The sequence below is a fragment of the Macaca fascicularis genome, chromosome 1, assembly GCF_037993035.2.
Source record: "Macaca fascicularis isolate 582-1 chromosome 1, T2T-MFA8v1.1".
Classification (NCBI taxonomy): domain Eukaryota; kingdom Metazoa; phylum Chordata; class Mammalia; order Primates; family Cercopithecidae; genus Macaca; species Macaca fascicularis.
Genome location: NC_088375.1, coordinates 197,348,594 through 197,371,353, shown reverse-complemented (window position 1 = coordinate 197,371,353; position 22,760 = coordinate 197,348,594). Strand labels below are relative to the sequence as shown.

The following is a 22,760-nucleotide window of genomic DNA, read 5'->3' as shown; positions in this document are numbered from 1 at the left end:
GCTAGACGCAGCGCAGGGACTCGAACCGCCGTTTTCCTTGCTTCCGAGAGTACAGAGACGAACCGGTGAGCAGAAGGCCTAAGAAGCCAAGAACAAGAGGTTTCCGCCCAGGAGGCACAGAATGAAACTCGCCGGTTGTTGGCCCCGCCCCACTTCGAAGCTCCGCCCAGGCCAAGAAGCGCGGGGGCGGGAGTGAGGGGCGGTTTCCATGGTGACGGCAAACAAGGCCCACACTGGACGGGGCAGCTGCTGGGCTGCTACTCTCGCCGCCGCCATGATTCCCCCCGCAGATTCTTTGCTCAAGTACGACACCCCTGTACTGGTGAGCCGGAACACGGAGAAACGGAGCCCCAAGGTAAGGACGGGGCCTCAGGGGACAAAGCCTCGAAACTCCGATGGGGAAAGACACGTTCCCGCACTGAGGGTCAGCAATCTCAAGGGACAGGGATTGCAGCGACTGGAAGTAAAGGGAATTGGGAAGTCGGAGAAGGAGGGTGAGAGGATTGTATAGGAAGCCCAGATGTTGGGTGTGACCCCAGAGGGCAGATTTAGGATGGGAAAGGAGGTCACAGGGAGATGGATGGGGCTCACTCTTCTTCATGGTACCCGGATCCAAGAATAGACGAGGTAGTGATTTCCCCATCACCAGAGGTGTGAAAGCACATGCCTGAGCACATGTGCCAGAAACACTTGTTCAAGCATTGAGTTGGGACCAGACTTCATAGCCTCCTTCAGCTCTGTGACATAATTTCTGCTGAGAAGACCGACCCAAAGTAGGCTAGGAAGAGGGGAGGACTGTGCGGGAGACCTGGAGCAATCTACAGGTTGGGAATGTGTGGAGCTGAGCTCCTGAACCATTTCCTGCCCTCACCTGTGCCTTCATCTCAGGCTCGGCTACTGAAAGTCAGCCCCCAGCAGCCTGGACCTTCAGGTTCAGCCCCACAGCTACCCAAGACCAAGCTCCCCTCAGCTCCCTGTGTCCCAGATCCTACAAAGCAAGCAGAAGAAATCTTGAATGCCATACTACCCCCAAGGTAAGAAAGTAGGAGCAGTGGCTGGGAGAAGGCCTAGGCTTTTGCATCGTGGATTTTGGGAGTGTGGGAGGAGGCACTCTGCCTCCGTTCCTGGCTGGGGTTTTCTCCCAGTATCACAGAGCTCCTAGAACTTACATATGGCTGGATCCTGGCAGGCTGGTGGGAGACCTCTTCTCAATCTACCCTTGTTTCCTGCATGCTGTCACCCAATCTCATGGCTTTAGATACCACCTATGTGCTGATGGCTCCCAAATGTGTATTTCCAGCCCTGTCCTCTCCACTAAACTCCAGGCCCATGTAGTCTTCTACTTCCTCATTATCTTCATGAAGCTATCTAATAGACATCTCAAACTCAACATATTCAAACTAAATTGCAATTTCTTCCTCCCCTAGTCTGCTCTTCCCCCGTCTTCTGAGAACTTTTTACTAGGGACTCAAACCACCTTTCATTCCTTTTGGTCACTCTCACAGCATGTGTCCTATCCTTCGTCACATTCTTTTGGCTCCACCTTCAAATTCTTTGCCAAATCCAACCACTTTTCACCACCTCTGCTTCCATCATCTTGCTTCTCGTCACTGGTGGCCACTCGCACTGCTGCAATGGTCTCCTGTCTGAAAACACTGCTTCCACTCTGCTCCTAAAATCTATCCTCCATACAGCCCCTAAGTCATGAGTCAGATCATGCCAGTCTCTGCCCAAAACTCTTTCATGGCTTCCCATCTCAGACTAAAATCAAAAGTCCTTACAATGGCCTGGAAGATGTGGCATGATCTAGCCTATGATATATCCCTGACCTTATCTCCTGTTACTCTGTTTCTTGTTCACTGTTCACTGTGCTGAATCCACAGGGGCCTCACTTGCTATTTCTTTTCTTTCCTTTTTTTTTTTTAAATCAGAGTCTCACTCTGTTGCCCAGGCTGGAGTGCAATGGCGCAATCTTGGCTCACTGCAAGCTCCGCCTCCTGGGTTCACACCATTCTCCTGCCTCAGCCTCTCGAGTAGTTGGGACGACAGGTGCCCGCCACCACGCCCGGCTAGTTTTTTGTATTTTTAGTAGCGATGGGGTTTCACCGTGTTAGCCAGGATGGTCTTGATCTCCTGACCTCGTGATCTGACCACTTCGGCCTCCCAAAGTGCTGGGATTACAGGCGTGAGCCACCGCGCCCGGCCCTCACTTGCTATTTCTGAAATGCCTCATTCACTCTCCCATCACAGGGCCCTGACAGCTGGTGTTTTCACTGCCAAAGATGTTCTTCCCTTGATATTCTCCTGGTTCCTTTCATTTCTTCACTCAGGTCTTTCTCAGATGTCATTTCTTCCAGGAGGCTCTCCTTGAGAATTCGCTATAGCACAGCACCCCTGCCCAACATGATCTCCTCTTCTTGCTTTTTTCTTCTGCAGCAACATGCCTTTTCATCTATTTTTATGTAATAAGTTGACAGCACAGTTTGTAAGGCTATGAGGAAAAGGGAAAACAGTGAAAGACAGACTGTCATCTCCTCTGAGGTGGAGGTCAAAGGATGGGGGTCACTTTTCAGTTGATTCCCTCCCACCAATGATGCAGAAATCCTCTCCCCCATGGCAGTTTTGCCTTCAAACTTCCTCCATGTGATTCCACAACCTGGCCATCTGTGCCACAAGGTTCATTGTGGGGGCCTATGCAGGCACACACCTTCACGAACCTCCCCACCCCTGATACACACATCTGCCTCTTTCTCACTCACACAAGGTTCATGATGTCCTGTGTTTCCCACCCCATAAGTTGGTGGGTAGTTCCTACTGTTCAGATCAAGCAACAACCATAAATCGGTCTTCGACATGTTAGGAGGGTAAGATCTGAAATGGTGGGGAATGATTTCACAGAGGCCCATTGCCGTGGTGGAAATTGTCCACTACCTACCCATTCCCGAGGTCCCTACGGAGGCAGCATAGCGGGTGTGGCTTTGGAACCTCACATCCCAAGGGATGGAGGATTCTGGGTTGGTGGCAAAGCTGCCCCTCACTGCTGCTCAGGCAGAGGGCTCAAAGGGCCCTCTCTGCTCATGTGCTGGGGACCCTCGAGTCAATGGGTTTTGCTCAATCTCGCTGTGTCTGCCACAGGGAGTGGGTGGAAGACACGCAGCTATGGATCCAGCAGGTGTCCAGCACCCCTAGCACCAGGATGGACGTGGTGCACCTCCAGGAGCAGTTAGACTTAAAGCTGCAGCAGCGGCAGGCCAGGGAAACAGGCATCTGCCCTGTCCGCAGGGAACTCTACTCACAGTGTTTTGGTGAGTGAGCCAGGTGAGGGGTGGACACTACACACCCTACTGCTCCCTTCCCTTCACCTTCAGCACAGATCCAAGCCTGAGCACCCTAGAGCTGGAGCCCATCTCATACTGGAATCCCCTTTTCTCCCCCTGCCTGACCCACCCAGCAACAGCTAACTGCCCTCTTCCCCTTCCCAGCTGAAGGGGGTCAGCCCCTCCACACCTGTGGGTATCTCTCATCAGGCAGGACAAGAGACTGAGAAAAGAAATAAGACACTGAGACAAAGTATAGAGAAAGAAAAGTGGGCCCAGGGGACCAGTGCTCAGCATACGGAGGACCCGCACCGGCACCGGTCTCTGAGTTTCCTCAGTATTTATTGATTACTATGTTCACTATCTCAGCAAGAGGAACGCGGCAGGAGAGCAGGGTGATAGTGGGGAGAAGGCCAGCAAGAAAATATGTGAGCAAAGGAATCTGTGTCACAAATAAGTTCAAGGGAAGGTACTATGCCTGGATGTGCACGTAGGTGAGATTTTTGCTTCTCTCCACCCAAACATCTCAGTGGAGTAAAGAGTAACAGATCAGTGTTGCGGCCAACATGTCTCGCCTCCCACCACAGGGCGATTTTTCTCCTATCTCAGAATAGAACAAATGTACAATCGGGTTTTATACCGAGACATTCAGTTCCCAGGGGCAGACAGGAGACAGAGGCTTTTGTCTTAACGGCAAGAGGCCTTCCTCTCTTACTAATCCTCCTCAGCACAGACCCTTCACGGGTGTGGGGTTGAGGGACAGTCAGGTCTTTCCCATCCCATGAGGCCGTATTTCAGGCTATCACATGGGGAGAAACCTTGGACAACATCTGGCTTTCCAGGGCAGAGGTCCCTGCCCTGGAACTCCCTGCACAGCTTTCCGCAGTGCATTGTGCCCCTGATTTATCGAGAATGGAGAATGGCGATGACTTTTACCAAGCATACTGCCTGTAAACATTTCATTAACAAGGCATATCCTACACAGCCCTACATCCCTTAAACCTTGATTCCATACAACACATGTTTCTGTGAGCTCAAGGTTGGGGCAAAGTTACAGATCAGCAGCATCTCAGGGCAAAGCAATTGTTCAGGGTACAGGTCAAAATGGAGTTTCTTATGTTTTTCTTTTCTACATAGACACAGTAACAGTCTGATCTCTCTTTCTTTTCCCTACACCAGCCCCACCTCTTCTACAAGTCCTCCAGCTGCCAGCCACTGTATTCTTGGCAACTTGAGTTCCTCACCCCCTTAGCAGATGTTTGGAGTAAAACGAGAACTTCCATCTGGTTTTCCAAAGATTTCTGTAATAAGCATGTGCTAATTTTTTAGTCAGAAAGATTAATGTTCAGTATTTACATCCATCCATCCACGAATATTTGGCCCTTGGTCCAGAAAAATATTGTGATTTGTTGTTAACCGACAGACACGAGAGATTTAAGATGCACCTCCTTGAGTGCTGGTGTCAAATGGCTGTCCCCCGGCCTAGTCTCACTGGCTCTTATGGGTGCCAATCTGCAAATCACCTTCAAACCCTCAGGCAGCTGCAGGGTTTAGCAGGCTTCCCTATCCGTGTGTTGTTACGCTTCGCCCTCCAGGTCAGCATTTATGGGGAGATAGGTGGGCAAGCTCTAGATGTTGCCATTTCCAGCCTTAAACCAGTGCAGCCAAGGGGGCACACAGGATGTCCCAGCTGCTTTAAAACAGCTGCCATCTTTAAACAGAAAAAGTCAAGTTTTTTTGAATAGTAACCAGTTTTTACCAAAGGCCAGAAGGGAGGGGACCCAGTGCTGCAAACAAACCAGAGCCTCTTGTTTCCTTTGCCCTGGACGACCCAGGTTTGCTGACTCTGTGCTACTCACAAGTGCCAAGTTCAGAGGAGTCACTGCATGGCAAGGCTCTTTGGGCCACTGAGGGCAGCCTCCCTGAGGCCCTTCTCTGAGGCTTTGTACTTTGTCTCCAAGCGAGAACACCCTAATGTCCTTCCCAAGAGGAAGGGTGTTTGCAGTAGACACAGTGCAAGCCCCCTCCCCACGCCCTGTCTGATCTCATGGTGTGTGTGCATTGGAAGATGAGTTGATCCGGGAGGTCACCATCAACTGTGCGGAGAGGGGGCTGCTGCTGCTGCGAGTCCGGGACGAGATCCGCATGACCATCGCTGCCTACCAGACCCTGTACGAGAGCAGCGTGGCATTTGGCATGAGGAAGGCACTGCAGGCTGAGCAGGGGAAGTCAGACATGGAGAGGAAAGTGAGTGGGGTTTACCGTGACCCTGGGCCCCGTCTCTTCTGTAAACCGCAGGGCCATGTGCTTGTCATTCCAGCACTACATTCTGGCCTCCTAAGGTGCTCTCCTGACAGTCACGACACTTGGACCTGCATCACCTCAGTGAGGGACCCCTGGTTGAGTATGATGGCCAGCCTGGTGGTCTTGGCAGAGTTGTCTCCGCTGTGGACGCTCCATGCCAGGCACTGACCTCCCACTGGGTGGCAGTATATACCCTGGCAACGTCTTATGTCCCATGTCCCTTCCACCCAGGCTCACACCATTCCATTCACCTGGCAACATCCCAGGATGACTGGTCATTCTCTCCTCAGATTGCAGAATTGGAGACGGAAAAGAGAGACCTGGAGAGGCAAGTGAACGAGCAGAAGGCAAAATGTGAAGCCACCGAGAAGCGGGAGAGCGAGAGGCGGCAGGTGGAGGAGAAGAAGCACAATGAGGAGATTCAGTTCCTAAAGCGGACGAATCAGCAGCTGAAGGTAATCAACGCACAGGCTGGGGTGGAGGTGCCCACCGCCCCAAGACCCAGCCCCACGGGCCAGGCATTCGGTTCCTTTTCCATGGCTTTTAACTGTTTGTCCACATGCACTGCCAAAGAATAAAGGAAGCTGACTTTGGTGGTGGGAGAAGGGGAGGGCTCCAGAGGGGGTCTCTACTCTCAACTCCAAATCTCTGAGGCGCCTCAGCCTGGCTCTCTAGTGGAGGATTCTTCTCCCTGGAAAAAAGTTGCCCATCCTCAAGGAAGAGGTGGATATGGCAAAAAGTGAAACTCTGTTCCCCTGGAAGCTGGTATGTTGGAGGCTTCCTGGGGGAGAGCGGGGCTCCAGCTGGCTTGCGTGGTAGTGCTGTCCCATGGCTGTCTCCTCCGAGGCACTGTTTCAGGGCATAACCAGGGAAGAAGTCAGAACCAGTGGGCAGCAGGGCCCTTTGAGAGGAAGAACCATTTCAAATCAGAAACCTTCCCCAGGAATGTGGTCGGGGAACCCAGGCGTAGGTGCTCTTCCTAGAAGCCCAGTGCCAGCAGTGGTCTTTTATCCGGCTGAGGTCACGGGAGGGAGGGGGCTGCTGGACACAGCTGGGCAGGAGGCCATGCTACAGGCACTGCACCTCCCCGCTGTTTGGTCCAAAGGTTCTCAAAAGGTAGGCCCCAGACCAGCATCGTCCTCACCTGGCAAACTAAGCAAGACAAATTATCGGACCCACCCCAGATCTACCGAATCAGAAAATTCGAGGTTGGGGTTCAGCAATGTGCTTTAACAAGGTCTCAGGTGATTCTAATATTTGCAAAAGTTTGAGCATCACTGTTCTGGACAGATGGCCTACTGACATTTAGTGGCTTTTTCCCATGGCCCTGGCCAAAGGACCCTGGATGGATCTCCCTCTCCTCCCTAGACTCAGATAGAAACCTTACAGTCTTGACATTGGCAGGCTTGTTAGGTCTACACACCAGCAGGACTGGCCATTTGCAATAAAGAAGGCTTTCTATTAACCACTACTGGAACTTTTCTTGTTGCTGAAAAGTTAAACAAAAAGAAAAGCAAGAAACTTTCACAGCCATAGATGAATCTGTTTCCTTAGCAGACTCTGAGGCTGCTTTCCTTAACTGCCATATTCCTTTTTCACAAGCCTGAGTTCCCCAGTTCTTCCTGGATTAGCAACAAGAGCAAACCAAATACCTTAGCATATTTCTAACATTTAAAAGCAATCTTGCAATCTCCAGGATGAAAGATTCTTTAGAAGTGGGCATTTTAAATTTTTTTTTTTTTTTTTTTGAGACAGAGTTTTGCTCTTGTTGCCCAGGCTGGAGTGCAATGGCATGATCTCGACTCATTGCAACCTCTGCCTCCCGGGTTGAAGCGATTCTCCTGCCTCAGCCTTCCGAGTAGCTGGGATTACAGGCGCCCACCACCATGCCGGCTAATTTTTCGTATTTTTGGTAGAGATGGGGGTTTCACCATGTTGGCCAGGCTGGTCTCAAACACCTGACCTCAGGTGATCCACGTGCCTCAGCCTCCCAAAGTGCTGGGATTATAGGTATGAGCCACCTCGTCCAGCCTTTTTTTCTTTTTTTTCTTTTTTTTTTTTTTTTGAGACATAGCTTCGCTCTTGTTGCCCGGGCTGGAGTGCAATCTCGGCTCACTGCAACCTCCACCTCCCATGTTCAAGCATTCTCCTACCTCAGCCTCCCAAGTAGTTGGGATTACAGACATATGCCAGCACGCGCAGCAAATTTCTGTATTTTGAATAGAGATAGGGTTTCACCATGTTGGCCAGGCCGGTCATGAACTCCTGATCTCATGTGATCCGCCCACCTTGGCCTCCCAGAGTGCTGGAATTACAGGCGTGTAACACAGGAAGTGAGCTGTTTTTATTGGCTCAAAACTGCAATTGCAAATAAAGCAGCTTTGCTGTCCCTAGGCTAGACCTACCTACAGATCTGTCCAGTATTATTATTTTGGCTGCCAGAGGAACATAGTAAATAACTCCCAAGTGTCTTAAGCTTTATGCAAAGAGGGATAGCTCTGGCGGGGTGCGGTGGCTCACACGTGTAATCCCAGCACTTCAGGATGCCGAGGTGGGTGGATCACCTGAGGTCAGGAGTTTGAGACCAGCCTGGCCAACATGGTGAAACCCTATTTCTACTACAAATACAAAAATTAGCTGGACTTGGTGATGTGCGCCTATAATCCCAGCTACTCAGGAGGCTGAGGCAGGAGAATCACTTGAACCCGGGAGGCAGAGGTTGTAGTGAGCCGAGATCATGCCATCACGCTCTAGCCTGGGTGACAAGAGCAAAACTCCATTCCCCACCTGCACCCCCCCAAAAAAAGGGACAGCTCTGTATTCACTGGCAACATTTCTCTAATTGGATGTCAAGTTGTTTCAGTGGCTGAAAATTTGCTGTTTCCCAAACCTCCGGTCCCAGCAGAACTCCCAGGATCTTAAACAAGAGAGCCAATTTTTTTTTTTTTTTTTTTGAGATGGAGTCTGACTCTGTCACCCAGGCTGGAGTGCAGTGGTGTGATCTCCGCTCACTGCAAGCCCCTCCTCCTGGATTCATGCTATTCTCCTGCCTCAGCCTCTGGAGTAGCTGGGACTACAGACGCCTGCCACCACGCCCGGCTAAGTTTTTTATTTTTAGTAGAGATGGGGTTTCACCATGTTAGCCAGGATGGTCTCAATCTCCTGACTTCGTGATCCGCCCGCCTCAGCCTCCCAAAGTGCTGGGATTACAGGCATGAGCCACTGTGCCCGGCCAGAGAGCCAAATATTTAACTTAGCAGACATATTCTGGCCTGAAATCTGAGCCATGAAAAGCCCTTACAACAATGCATTCAATATCCTTGTCAATGCTTTATATCATACCCAGAGCCATTGTGTGGAAACCAGACAGGTCTGGCATCTCCTCATGTACTCAGACTCTGGCTTGTATGCCAAGCCAGAAATTAGCTAATCTAGAAAATATGGATTTGGGGATCAAGGGGAAAAAGAACACTTGGAGTGACAGCATTTGGATTATTCTTCCCAGAGACTTTTATCACCTCTTAGCTATTTGTATCAGGCTGCAAGGTTCAAGTATTAATGGAGTTTGTTTTTGTTTTTCAGGCCCAACTGGAAGGCATTATTGCACCAAAGAAGTGATAATTTCCACATGATAATTTCCAACAAGACACTTGGGATTATTTACTATGTTCTTCTGGCAGCCAATAAAATCATCATAAGCCCTTTGTAATAAAAAGCGTTTCCTGAGTGAGCAAGCTATACCCTCCCCTAACCACCACCTAGGTATTTGTCAGAAGTCACACTATTGCTCCAATGTCATGAAACACCTAAGGTCTGCCAGCTAGGCTCCTGGCTGGGCAATGGAAGATGGTGTGGCCCTGTTAATCTAAGTGTGTGGCTTACTAGTCAGCCTTGGGATCTGTCAGCTCAAATTCTAAGAAAGTAACTGCTATCTTGTCATCACTCTATACCAATACTTACTTCTGGCCAAATGAATCTGCTTCTCTGCTCCTCAAACTTTTAGTTCACAATTCATCTTCTACCTTAACTAACTTGGGCTTCTTGGGCCTCTGGCCTTCCTTATTTAATATCTTCTTATCCCTGCTCGAATGCATTTCTAACTCATTTTGGAGCTTTGGTTTTCTAATGTATTATCCACACTTGCCAGTCAACTGGACCCCTTCCTCCTCGGTTTCAGACTGCCTACGTTAGGAAACGATGGCAGGGTCAAACCTATGGCTTTGGAGAAAGTAAATGTTTGCCAGAAAGGAATACTAGTCACAGTGGCCTTTGTGAGTTGTCTGCAACTCAGCTCTTCCCCCAGCACCGATCTGTTCCCCTTATCCTGCAGAAAATCAAGCCCTGACTCTGCACTCCCCTAAGTAGTGATGTTAATTAACAACTGAAGAGGTAACCAAATGCAGGTCTAATGACTAATGATTGGAGTATGGCTGCTAGACAACTGCGTTTTAGTATTTCTCTTCCACTCTCCTGGTTTTGTAGACCCAGAAGACTGAATGAGTGACATAAATCTTTAGTTCGGGGCAAGGCAGGATGGGCTAGGGTGGTAAGCTAGAGAACTTCCATCCTTCAGTTAGGCTGCACAAGTAACATGACCTAAAAGGCACTAACATGCTCAGCTTCCCCGGAAAGAGGTGTGAGAAGGGACTCTCCTTAGCAGAGCTTCCATCTGCCATCTGTCTTGGGTCCAGTGAGCTTCAAGGCTCACAATGGAAGCACTGTCGTTCCCCCAGAAAAGCTGTGTTCCCCAAGCTCAACACACCATACACATTCTCATCTGGAATCTAAGGGGCAGCTTTTACCCTGATCCAGTATCCTGAGGAATTTTAAGGCTCCACTCAAATGACCTGCCTGTGTTGTCATTTCCATGGGAAAGAACTCTTTCCACGAGATCTGCTGGTTCCAGGACTCTAAGACAGGAATGTATGTGTCGTAAGTGGGTCCACTTCACAGACTCATTGAGGCAGAAATTACTGTAGCTGTCTCCTATTTCTTCCGCACCCAGCCTTCTTGTATCTCAAAGCCCAGGCCATGTACACTAACGTCCTTGAAATTTGCAGTTCAGTATGCTTCTATTCCAAATCACTCATTACCAATAAAAAAGAAATATCACCCTTTCCATTTTGTAGACCTCGTCCCCTATTTCTGTCAGACATTTATATGACAGGGTGACTGTGGATGAATCTCTTAGTTCATCCACAGTCTACCTGAAGTGCTATACTTTCAGACTTTTATCACTGAAATACTTAAGGGTGAGGAGGCTTTATTTCCCTAGCACTGGTGAAGGGCTTCAACTGTCAAACCTCAGAACAAATGCATTATGGCCTTAGAAATGCCAATGGGGCAGGAAGAAAACACAATTTCTAATTGCATGTTTTTGTATAATTTAATAAAAACCTTTTAAACATTACTGCTTTTGTCTGAATTTTTTGCGTTTGTGTTTCTGTCCCTCTGAGTCATTGGTCTTCTTTTTGTTCCTGTTCCTGTTTTTCACGTTGTGTGTTTCATAGTAGCGCACACCAACTTTTTTCGGCCGTTGCTGCCGTACTGCTCGCCTCCGCTGTAAAAAATGGCAAGAAAAGATGAAGAAAAAAAAAAAAAAAAACCCTGAAAGTCATTCACAAAACAGGAGTCTCTGCTTCTCATCTCTGTGTTCTATTTCCTGTGCTGCTTCCACAGCTACTGGAAGCAGTGCTAATGAGGGAGGGCTCCCCCTTAGACCTAAGGTTACTCTTCCATTGTGACTTACGAATCTCCAAGTTACAAATCCACATGTGATCCAACCCTTATCCAATGCGAGAATCTGTTCTGCATCACTCCTGACAAGTCCCCTTCAGCAAGACTGAGCACTGCTAACCACTCCCCTCCCCAGAAGGCCCACTCCAGCTCTGAACAGCTTAGCTCCAAAGCTGTCCTTCACAGAGGTCAGTGATCTGCCCAAAACAGATCTGCTCATCAGGTCATTTCCCTTGGGACTAGAAACTGACTCCTCTAGAGGATAGTCCACTGGTGTGGAGATGTTGATTAGAAACTCCTAAAACATATGACATGGACTCAAGGACCTTCATCCACCAGGCCAGCCCTGACCCTATTTATCTCACCTCAACTAGGTCAACGAGGACTGGGGTTCTTGGGATTCAGCTCTAGACCATTTGTTTCAGTGGGTCTTGACAACTGGGGTTCTATTTACTCTACTTGGGCCACACTTAAGACCTACAACACTTACTTCTTTTGATGTAAGTGCCCTGGGAGCTTTATTTGAATGTTCCTGTTCCTCTTCCCTTTGTGCCTTCCGCTTCTTTCCCTTTTTGGAAGGTGCTGGATACAAACGATACACAAACAGGAATTTTCTACTGAAAATTTGTCTATAAACCCAATGGTGGCAACAAGCTTGATGTATCAGAAGGAGGTCACCCAGTGTGGACAAAGCAGGTGAGCAGAGTGGTGAGTAAAGCAGGCCAAGGGGAGGCCGCCAGGTCAGGATGCCCTGAGCCACACTCTCAATGTGGAAGCTGATGGTCAAATGGAGGAAAGGATAAATGCAGGAAACACGCCCCCTTCTTTGTCTGTGGACCCACCCTTGGATTCTAAGGTTAATAATGAATGCTTTCTAGGAAGTTTCCTGAATTGCCAATTAAATCCTAAAAAATGTGCAGAATGAAAAGTGGATAATTCAATTTGTGTAACAGTATGTAAATTTAAAGTAATCTGCCAGATATGACAAACATTTATGTGGATGACTGAGATAATCTGGAGAGTGAACTTAGGTTTCTCAAAACTCTAAAGACGCAAATTATATCTAAATGATTGAAATAATTTATCTTCACCTGTATCATCTACATGTTCTTCCAGCGTTTTTCTTTGTTCTTCAGGTTTTGCAAATATCTTTTCACTCAGTCCCTTGGATATTCTGAAACAGAAAAGCAAAGTAACATTCCTCCTCTCACTCCCCCGAATCACATGCTGACCTGGAGACCTGCGACAAACTCACAGACTCAAGAAACCCCACTCCTATCCATGTAGTTATCACCAGTGGAAGAAGTCAACACCCAACATATTTGTACCTCCCTGGGTGTTTCTAAAGCTTCTCATACTGCAGGCAGCTGAATTTTACAAAATTTACAGCTCACTTTTTAAAAGTGGCAATAACAGCCAAATGTGGTGGTGCACACGTGTAGTCCCAGCTACTTAGGAGGCTGAGATGAGAGGACTGCTTGAGACCAGGAGAGTGAGGCCAGTCTAGGCAACAAAGCGAGACCCCGTCTCAAAAAACAAACAAACAAAAAACCTAATCAAACAAACAAATGGCAATAACCCCAGGTAAAAATATGGCTCCGGTACTCATGGCAAATTTTCGGGAAAGGAACGAATAATCTGCAATTTGTGAGAAGATGAAAATAGTACCTGACTGCTGAAAACTTTTTGGCTTTGGCTTTGTCTAGAAACTTCTGATATTTGGCAATCTTCTCATCCAGGGCTTTAATAACGGCTTTGGTGTCGTTTCCCACATGTTCCTCCTCAGGCTCCGAGGAAGACTCTTCTACATCATCTCTTTGTTGCTCCTGTTCCTCCTCCTCTTCATCAGAAAAGCTCTCAAGCTCTTCCTCAAGATCTGACACCTCCACAGGAACCAGGTCATCCCCAGAAAACTGAGGCACCACGTTGATTTTACCAAAGTTCTGCCGAACCCGTGTGAGAATCTGCTGCATCTCTGTGTTAGTATCACAGTGACTGTTCTCTTCTGTTTCTTCCTTAATGACGGATTCTGACCCCTCACCTGCAGTTTCTGTGACTTCCTTTCCTGGATTCTTTCGGGCTGCTTCTGGGACAACTTCCAAAGATGGGGAGGGTGGAAGCTATTAAAGGGTGGAAATGGGGGAGAGAAATAGAATCAGAAAATGAAAAATGGAATTTCTGAACTCACACCTTGCTCTTAAACAGTCCTCTTCTCAGGACTAAGGGACGGTATTGAAAACACCCAAATTTGAGTCATTTCATTAATCTGTTTTTAAACCAATGTACATTAAGCCCAGAGACCAGTACTAGGATCAAAGGAATATATGTGTAGTTCCATAGGATGAGCCAACTAAGACTATTTAAACCATTAAAACCAACCAATGATTTACCATAGACAAGCAAGGCTCCCTAGACCTTCCAAAGGGAATTGCTGATACAAGCACATGCAAAATCAGCACACACAACTACATAAAAATGAAGGCCAGGCTGGATGTGAAAGATTAGAACAGTACTCAGAGAGGCATTTGAGGAGGTCCTCTGATTTAAATGTATCCCCCAAAATTCATACACTGGAAACTGGTACGGTTTGGCTGTGTCCAAATCGCATCTTGATTTGTAGCTCCCATAATCCCCACGTGTTGTAGGAACGACCCAGTGGGAGGTAACTGAATTATGGGGGTGGGTCTTTCCCATGCCGCTCTTGTGATGAGTAAGTCTCATGAGATCCAACGGTTTTATAAAGGGCATTTTCCCTGCACACGCACTCTTGCCTGATGCCATGTAAGACATGCCTTTGTTCCTCCTTCACCTTCTGCCATGATTGTGAAGCCTCCCCAGCCATGTGGAACTGTGAGTCCATTAAATCTCTTTTTCTTCATAAATGAACCTGTCACAGGTATTTCTTCATAGCAGTATGAAAATGGACTGATACAGAAACTTAATCCCCAATGCAGCAAGTGTTGGGAGGTGAGGCCTAATAAGAGGTAATTAGATCATGAGGGCTCCATCTCCATGAATGGACTAATGTGATCTTGGGAGTGGGTTAGTTATTTTAAGAGTGAGTCTGTTGGCCGGATGTGGTGGCTCACGCCTACAATCCCAGCACTTTGGGAGGCCAAGGTGGGCGGATCACAAGGTCAGGAGTTCAAGTCCAGCTTGGCCAACATGGTGAATCCCCACCTCTACTAAAAATACAAAAATTAGCTGGGCATGGTGGCATATACCTGTAATCTCAGCTACTCAAGAGGCTGAGGCAGGAGAATCATTTGAACCCAGGAGGCAGAGGTTGCAGTGTGCCGAGATCGTGCCACTGCACTCCAGCCTGGGCAACAGAGAAAGACTCCGTCTCAAAAAAAAAAAAAAAACAAAAAAAAAACAGTGAGTTTGTTATAAAAGCAAGTTTGACTCTCTCTTGCTTGCTCTTGTCCTCCCACTTTCCACGATGGGATGACCCTTGTCAGACGCTGGTGCCTTGATACTGGACTTCCCAGCCTCCAGAACCATGAGCTGAAACAATTTCTGTTCTTTGTAATTACCCAGTCTGCAGTATTCTGTTACAGCATCACAAAACAGACTAAAAGAGGAGGCATCTTGAAGCAAGAGTATAAGGTAAGGAGGGGGAGTTCTGTGAGTGAAGAGAGTTCATAAGAGCACTAAGTCTGGGGACCCTGAAATGACTGGCCTGCTTTAGGTAACTGCAAAGACAAAAATGTGCCAAGCTTTCTACTGGTGTTTCACATGTATAATATCACTTTATCCTTGCAACAAAAACTCAGAACTTAAAGTGATGTTCTCAAGTCAAAAGTGGCCAGGCAAATCACTAAATAAGTACAGAACTATAAAATTCAGGAAACCACACACAAAATTTACATATACATTTTTCTAGGAAGGGCAATTTTTGGCTTTCAGTTTCTGAAGGGGTTTCTGCCCTCAACCAAAAAGAGAAAAACAGAATCACAGAGTAAGGCACATGATAGTGAAACTGCCTCCGACAGGCTGACAAGAAGTACCTGCCAAGTTCTGGATAGAAATTATAATTAAGCACTAATTAGGGGGCAATTTGGCCCATATCCTTGTTGCTAAAAGTCCCTGAACACTAGGTACTGACCATTTGCATCCCCAATGTCCCTACAGATAGGATTTCTGACATTTGGGTCATAAGACTATGTAAGAACTGATATGCATCTCCATTGTTCCTACAGGCAAGATCTCTGACATTAGAATCATCAAGTTTTTGTTTAAGGATTGCTTACAATGTTTTTTCAGATCCCTACCTCCAGCAACCAGTTTGAAGATCCCCAGAGAAATGGGATCTGCATGAGAACACAGCTTCTTCATCTCCCTGTCCCATGACTTCACCCTGCACTCTTCATCCAATCAATGATCCTCACTCCAGCCTACTGGAGAACCCTTTAAAAACCTGAACCCCAAACTCTTCGTGGAGATGGATTTCAGGATTCTTCCCATCTCCTCCTTTGGTGACCCTACGATTAAACTTCTTTCTCTGATGCAACCTGGTGGTGTCTCAGCGTATTGACTTGCTGTGTGCACTGGGCAACAAATCTATTACGGTTACAATAGTTCTTAAGAATTATCTGAACTACTTATCTACACTTACTGACTAGATATGGAGGAAGGGCTGAAGACAATGCCAGTGTTTCCACACAGGGTCCCAAGAGAGCAGTGATACAGACATCCAGAATGACCCTAGAATCCAGCTGCCAACTCAAAACCCTCCAATGGCTTTCCACCATGACACCCTCCCCTGGCCCATGACATTCCAGCCACAGTGACCTCCTTTCAGCATCAGGACACACAGAGCACACTCCTGCCCCAGCTGCTCTGGATGCGCTGTTCCCCTTGCCTGGAACATTCTCCCTAGACACTAGCATGGCTCCTGTCTCATATTAAGAGCTCTGCTGAAGTGCCACTGCTTCAGAGGCCTTCCCTGGCCACCCCACATAAAGTACTTCTCATCTCCCCCAAACCCCTTAGCCTGGTTTAGTTTTCCTCACAGCACGCAAGACTTCCTGACATTATATATTTATCTGCTTACTGTCTCCCTGTGATATAAATACCATACTTCCTGGCACAGAGCTCCTAAGACCCTTGGAATTTCCCAAGTGATGGGTATCTTTTGTTATTGGTTACAAGCCCCTTTCCACCACACCTGAGTTGACGCTAATGTGGTGACTCATGATGGATCCCTAGATAGCTTCAGGATGGGGGATGCGCTGGTCACCAGAAAGACCAAGCAGTTGACCACATGGTTGGTGCTTTCGGCCGCTCAGAGGTGAGAAGGGAGACCGGAAATTAAGCCTATCACCAACTGCCACGGATTTAATCAGTCATGTCTATGTAATGAAACCTCCATAAAAACCCCTACATGATGGGGTTTGGAAAGCTCTGGGTTGCCGAACACATCAGTGTGCGGGGGGGGCACGGAAGTTCTGTGCCTCTTCCCCATGCCTTACCCTGTGCACCTCTTCATTGGCTGTGACTGAGTTTCATCCTTTATAATACACTGTTAATTGTAAACACAGCACTTTCCCGGGTTCTGGGATCCCTTCTGGCAAATTATCGAACTCCAGAACCCCAGAATTTGTAGTTAGCTGGGCATAAATGGGGATAGCCCACAGCTGCCATCTGAAGCAGGGGACCTAGTCCTTAACTTGTGGGGTCTGTGCTAACTCTGGGAGTTAGTGTCATGACTGAACTGAATTGTTGGGACACTCAGCTGGTTTCTGGAACTGCAAAACTAGTATGGAAAAAAACTATGTATTTGGTGTCAGAAGAAACGACACACTCCCTTGCTGGAATGTATGTGCAGGACAGCAGCAGCCTGTCAGTTTCTCACCACAGCACCCCCAGTACCCAAAAGAGTCCGTGGCCAATAGGAGACACTCAATATGGGATTGCTGAGTGAATGTATCAGTGAATGAATGAATGAATGAATGATGCAATACACATGAAGAGGAGGAGAAACTTTTGCTTGGTTGTCTGATGGTTTGGGCAAGGAGACGGAAGAAAGTCAATTAAGCTCAGTTTCAGGCTTTCTTTTTTTTTTTTTTGAGACAGAGTCTTGCTCTGTCACCCAGGCTGGAGTGCAGTGGCGTGATCTCGTCTCACTGCAAGCTCCGCCTCCCGGGTTCACGTCATTCTCCTGCCTCAGCTTCCCGAGTAGCTGGGACTACAGGCACCCACCACCACGCTCAGCTAATTGTTTGTATTTTTAGTAGAGACAGGGTTTCACCGTGTAAAGCCAGGATGGTCTCGAACTCCTGACCTAGTGATCCACCCGCCTCAACCTCCCAAAGTGCTGGGATCACAGGCATGAGCCACCGCGCCCGGCTCAGGCTAACTTTCAAATGTTGCAGAATACATTCAACTGAAAATACCTAGCTGCACTGCAACTTGGAATGGAGTCAGGTAAGAGGAAACCAGAACTGTACGGACCCAACAACACTAGCAAGCATAGATGCAAAATTTGAAGCCACCATTTCAAGAGACTTGGCTGGGTTCTGAAAAAGGTCCTAGAACTAGAAAGGCAAAACGTTAATGTTGAGGCTTCTGACAGTCCACTGCCAGGGTGAGGGAAATGGGGACAGTAGGAAAGCTTCTGGCCCCAGCCATCAGACTTCTTTCTCCAACTATCAATAGTACCACCCTCCTTTCTCACTGGATCACAGGCTTTTTGAGGGCCAGGGCTGTTTTTCATTCCTATAATACCTGTGCCTGGCACATAGTCGATGCTAATAAATGTTTGTTAAACAAATGAATCTTAGCAATGATTCTGTTTTTTAAGCATAAGAAAAGATACAGGTACCAGAAGATCACTTATTATTTAATGAGCCCTCTTTTCCCAAGGCCCTGAAGACTAGTATCTAAGCTTCGTCTTCTCTCATACGTCTATTTATTAGTCTCCAAATGCACCCCCTAGCAAGGCCATGGCACTGGCACTGGCACTCTAGAATGAGAGAGGATGGAGTGATCGCCGTGGTCCAGCAGGGGCTCCCAAACAGTGCTTCACCCTCAAAAAAAAGTTTTTTTTTATTTTTTTGAGATGGAGTCTCCCTCTGTGGCCCAGGCTAGAGTGCAGTGGCACGATCTCGGCTCACAGCAACTTCTGCCTCCCAGGTTCAAGCAACTCTCCTGCTTCAGCCTCCCAAGTACCTGGGACTACAAGCGCGTGCCACCATGCTGGGTTAATTTTTGTATTTTTAGTAGGGACAGGGTTTCACCATATTGGTCGGGTTGGAACTCCTGACCTTGTGATCCACCCACCTCGGCCTCCCAAAGTGCTGGGATTACAGGTGTGAGTCACCGTGCCTGGCTGCAAAAATATTTTTATATATTTAAAAAAAATAATAAAACGAGAGACACTGCCCCTGAATGAAAACATGCTCTATGAAGAGAGGCGATGACAAGCTATACCATATCCAGGTCAGGACCCATGCTCCCCAGAGGTGGGCCCACCCTGCTCTTACCTGGGGGGCCACAGGTGGCTCTGCATTGGGTGGCTTGACAAAGAAAGGAATCCGGCCCCTCTGCCAGTCATTGAGGACCATCTTACCCACAGTCTGCAAGTCGGGCTCTCCACCCTGAAAGGTCACGAAGAGATTCCCAATTAAATTCAAAGGACCAAAACCACCTACGACTTTGAGGGTATTTCAGTTGTCCCAGGGGTTCATCATCACTTAAGTGACAAGTTTCACACTGCTCATACATGCATACCAACAAAAGGCCCATATCATATACATATATGCCTGCAACAGGTATCAGTCTAAATTCTCATAAACGCTGGCTCACCTTTAGTAACTTCCCAGTCCGGAAAGCAAGCTTCTCAAGAAAGTCCTCAGCATTCTCCCAAGAATCAATCTTGTATGTTTTGCTGATATATTCTGGCTTTGCTCGTTCAAGTACAGCACCAATGTGGTCTTCAGGACTCTTAATTTTTTCCACTTGAACCTAAATGTTAATAGGAAATCTCCCACTTACAAACTTTGCTGTGGAAGCAGTGAAGTTCCCACTGTCCTTTGCAGCACTATTTGAAAATAGATTTCAACATCACAAAGCTAGTGGAGACTGGCAGGAGCCTGTCTCTGAGGTGGCTAGACATGGTCGGCTGCAAGGAGCACTGCTGAAAGCTGACCATAGCCACAGAGCCCAGAACTCAGCTTTAATCCCCACTCACCACAAACTAACTGTGTGGCTGCCACAAACAGTTTAAACTTGGAATGCTTCATGTTACTCACTTGCAGAAATGGTTAAAAGCCTGCCCATCCCAGGACACAAAAAGGATGGAATAGTTTAAGAAAGGAGAGGAGGAATGTGCACAGTATGTATAGCCAGAAGCATGGTCAAGGTTAAGTGGAACCATTTACAGTTTTCGGTCGTATTCAGAAACAAGTGAGGAAATGACTGGGTTCCAAAATGACTCAACCCATAAACCCACGAAGATGAATTATTGCTAAGCATAAACAGGCCCTGCTTCCCTTTGGATCCTGTGTGTAAACTACAAACTCTTTTGTGGCATGATATTGACCAGATATGCCCATGGTTCCACTAACTCCTCAAACAGCTTATGCTGAGAGGCTGCCCTGTTCAGCATCATGTTCCTAAAGTATGATCAGACAGGCTGACCCCAAACTGCCTTCTTAATGAGTGAAAAGGAAAGGTATCCAGGGTTCCCTACAGAACACTCCCCCGCAAACACAAACAGCCTATCGGGGCCAAATACTCACAACTCCTTTTAGCACAATGTCTGTCTCGGAGTCCTCAGAGGGGTAAACCACACCTGGACAGTCAATCAGGAATATCCGACGCATCAAAGTAATATACTGCCAGACCTGAAGTCAGAAAAAAGTCAGAGTTGTCCTGTATCCAACACTAAGAGTCTAATTGCACAAACCCCTGATGCTCATGTATGATGCTGGAAAGAAGGAAGGGGTGAGTCAAAGGAAAGCAACCTGCTAAGTAATTAAGCTACTAACTGTCTCATCTGTGCCGTGCACAAGATACTTCCACTAAGTGTAAACTATAGTTTCCAGCAGCTAAGAGTCTAAAAATAACGCAGAGACAGGATTTCCATCTAGTATTGTGCAATTATACCCAGTGAACCTTTCCCTGAGTTTTAAAAGTACTCTTGAGAGCTTAGTACTGCTTGATCTCATTGTCTTTAAGCAAAACCATGCTGTTCCCCACTCTGTGTTGTAGGATATGACCCCCAACTTTCAGAACCTACCCTAAGGTTGAGGCTTCTTAACCCAGGCATCAAATATTCTTGGGTTAGTTTTGTTTATCAAAATAAAAAGCTGGAGTGACCATTTAAAACAGATTTAAATATGAATCACATTAACCAACACACGCCAAAGCCACACGGTGGCATATAAAGTACTCTCAGTCTTACCAAAGTGGGCAGAAACAACTCTGATATGTTCCAAACTATTATATGGAGAGCTAAACTCCTAATGGTGGTCTGCATTCAAAAGAAGCAGAGAGAAATCAACAAGTCCTAACCAATCACCCTCTATGAAAATAAAATATGCAGAGGTAAGGTCACCCTGCGCCAAACATACCTTTGTTTCACCTGCAATGGGAGCCACGTTGCAAACTTTCTTAGAACGCAATGTATTTATCACAGAACTCTTGCCAACATTTGGATAGCCAATGAACCCAACGCTGATCTGTTTCTTGTCAGTGTGCAACTGTTCAAAGAGAGAACACGCAGCACATACATGCAGTCATATGTATCCCTTTGGACAAGCAGGTTATATTACTTTGTTAATATCAAGAATACAGTGCAAAGCTGTTGATACAACTTGATCTGAAGCCTAGATACACACCACCTACATAATCTGAGTGAGCTGGATACATCAGCTTATTAATAAATCAGAGGTGAGTCATTTCCTCAGTCATGCATGTGAAATGATCCTTATATGTGTTAAGGTTAAAAGTATGTAGGTCAAGAAACAAAAGAAGGCAGTGGCTCACGCCTGTAATCCCAACAGTTCGGGAGGCCGAGGGCGGATCACCTGAGGTCAGGGGTTCAAGACCAGCCTGGCCAACATGATGAAATCCCGTTTCTACTAAAAATACAAACATTAGCCAGGCATGGTGGTGCATGCCTATAATCCCAGCTACTTGGGAGGCTGAGACAGGAGAATCGCTTGAACCTGGGAGGCCGAAGTTGCAGGGAGCCAAGATCATGTACTGCACTATAGCCTGGGTGACAGAGTAAGACTCCAGTCTCAAAAAAAAAAAAAAAAAAAAAAAAAAGAAACAAAAGAAGAAGAAAAATAGCTTGCTAGTCACTGATTTAGGACAACACCATCTACTGATAAAATATCTTCGGGAAAAAGAATCTGAACAGATTCATCAACTGGACAATGCCACAACTCACCCCTCCTTTTCCTTGCGTAATACATCTGCATTTCCACTGCCAAAAATAAATAACAAAAGAAAAAAAGGCAACCTTGAAAGTTAGACTACTGGGCAAAAGTCTCAAGAAGTCTTCTTGCTATCAAGAAGAGGGCCTACAAACGAATGGAGGCTTCTGATTCAAGATGGTGGACTGAACATACATGCTAACCCCGTTCCCTCACTAACTCCACTAGAATGACAGCAGTGGACATTAACACTTTTAAACCAACAGAACCAAACATACTGAACCAGAGAATAGGATGGAGATGAGACAACGAAAACTAAAATGATGTTAAACAAAATACTAGATGCTTAAAAGTAGTATCAAACTTGGTCCACTACAAAACATAAAAGCTAAGTGGTTGTAAAGACAGAAAAACTAAAGATCCAGCAATAATAATGACAATGAATCACAGAGAGCCCTGGGAATTGGTGGTGTATCCCTCTTAAGATAGGGCTGAAAACAAGGACCAGCAGATAGTCTGCCAAAGCAGCCACACTTCTCCATCCCCTCCTTCATTCAGCGTGGGCACACAACTTCTTTACTCTCAAAGAAATCCAGGGCCTATGAAATAGGCTTTTGGATTTTTTGAAATGTCACATGTTTGAAAGCATCTGTAATCTTCAGACTTGAAAGGGATCCTGGATTTAGAGATAACAGTATTCCCAGAATGATTAATTGAAAATGTAAGTATTAAATAGTGAGATGCCCAGTCTACTATTCCCTTTGAGTTTCTAGAACTCTAGCAGCCAGGATTCTATACCCCTAGAACTAGAGATTGAAAGATTCTCTTCTGGGGAAACTCACAAGCCCAAGAAAAAAAAGACCTACAGACAATGGTATCTTTAGGATGTCCTCCCAGCAAAAAATTTGGGTCCCGGCCAGGCACAGTGGCTCATGCCTATAATCCCAGAACTTTGGGAGGCTGAGGTGGGCAGATCACTTGAGGTCAGGAGTTCTAGACCAGCCTGGCCAACATA

General features: G+C 46.9%; 2 protein-coding genes across 6 annotated transcripts in view; one reads left to right on the top strand and one right to left on the bottom strand.

The window, feature by feature from the left end:
* The first annotated feature begins 230 nt into the window (after positions 1–230).
* DNALI1 (dynein axonemal light intermediate chain 1) lies at positions 231–11,031 on the top strand. 5 transcript variants are annotated; one of them, XR_012422429.1, is made up of 6 exons: positions 231–355; positions 889–1,034; positions 3,136–3,305; positions 4,497–5,564; positions 5,912–6,076; positions 9,204–11,031. XR_012422429.1 is itself a non-coding variant. In XM_045374269.2 (6 exons), the coding sequence occupies exons 1-6, from the start codon at positions 275–277 to the stop codon at positions 9,237–9,239; spliced, it is 777 nt and encodes a 258-aa protein (XP_045230204.1). In that variant the 5' UTR covers positions 231–274; the 3' UTR covers positions 9,240–11,031. The 5 variants fall into 5 exon arrangements, 3 of the variants coding, with proteins under 3 accessions (XP_045230204.1, XP_073867985.1, XP_073867981.1); XM_045374269.2 differs by having other exon boundaries at positions 5,386–5,564; XR_012422425.1 differs by lacking the exon at positions 4,497–5,564.
* GNL2 (G protein nucleolar 2) overlaps positions 10,989–22,760 on the bottom strand; it is a 29,977-nt gene continuing 18,205 nt past the window's right edge. The window contains exons 9-16 of the mRNA XM_005543932.4: positions 20,936–21,064; positions 20,102–20,206; positions 19,167–19,325; positions 18,845–18,958; positions 13,026–13,477; positions 12,449–12,531; positions 11,848–11,939; positions 10,989–11,181 (exon numbers count right to left, since the gene is read on the bottom strand). Coding sequence (XP_005543989.3) covers positions 11,029–11,181; positions 11,848–11,939; positions 12,449–12,531; positions 13,026–13,477; positions 18,845–18,958; positions 19,167–19,325; positions 20,102–20,206; positions 20,936–21,064 — 1,287 coding nt within the window. The 3' untranslated portion in view covers positions 10,989–11,028. The remainder of the gene's footprint in view (positions 11,182–11,847; positions 11,940–12,448; positions 12,532–13,025; positions 13,478–18,844; positions 18,959–19,166; positions 19,326–20,101; positions 20,207–20,935; positions 21,065–22,760) is intronic.

Excerpts from the sequence above, each read along its gene's own strand:
- DNALI1 (XM_045374269.2), top strand. The coding sequence starts at position 275 with ATGATTCCCCCCGCAGATTCTTTGCTCAAGTACGACACCCCTGTACTG. Across the intron at positions 3,306-5,385 it reads ACTCTACTCACAGTGTTTTG|ATGAGTTGATCCGGGAGGTC; the intron begins GTGAGTGAGCCA and ends GTGCATTGGAAG. Across the intron at positions 6,077-9,203 it reads GGACGAATCAGCAGCTGAAG|GCCCAACTGGAAGGCATTAT; the intron begins GTAATCAACGCA and ends TTTGTTTTTCAG.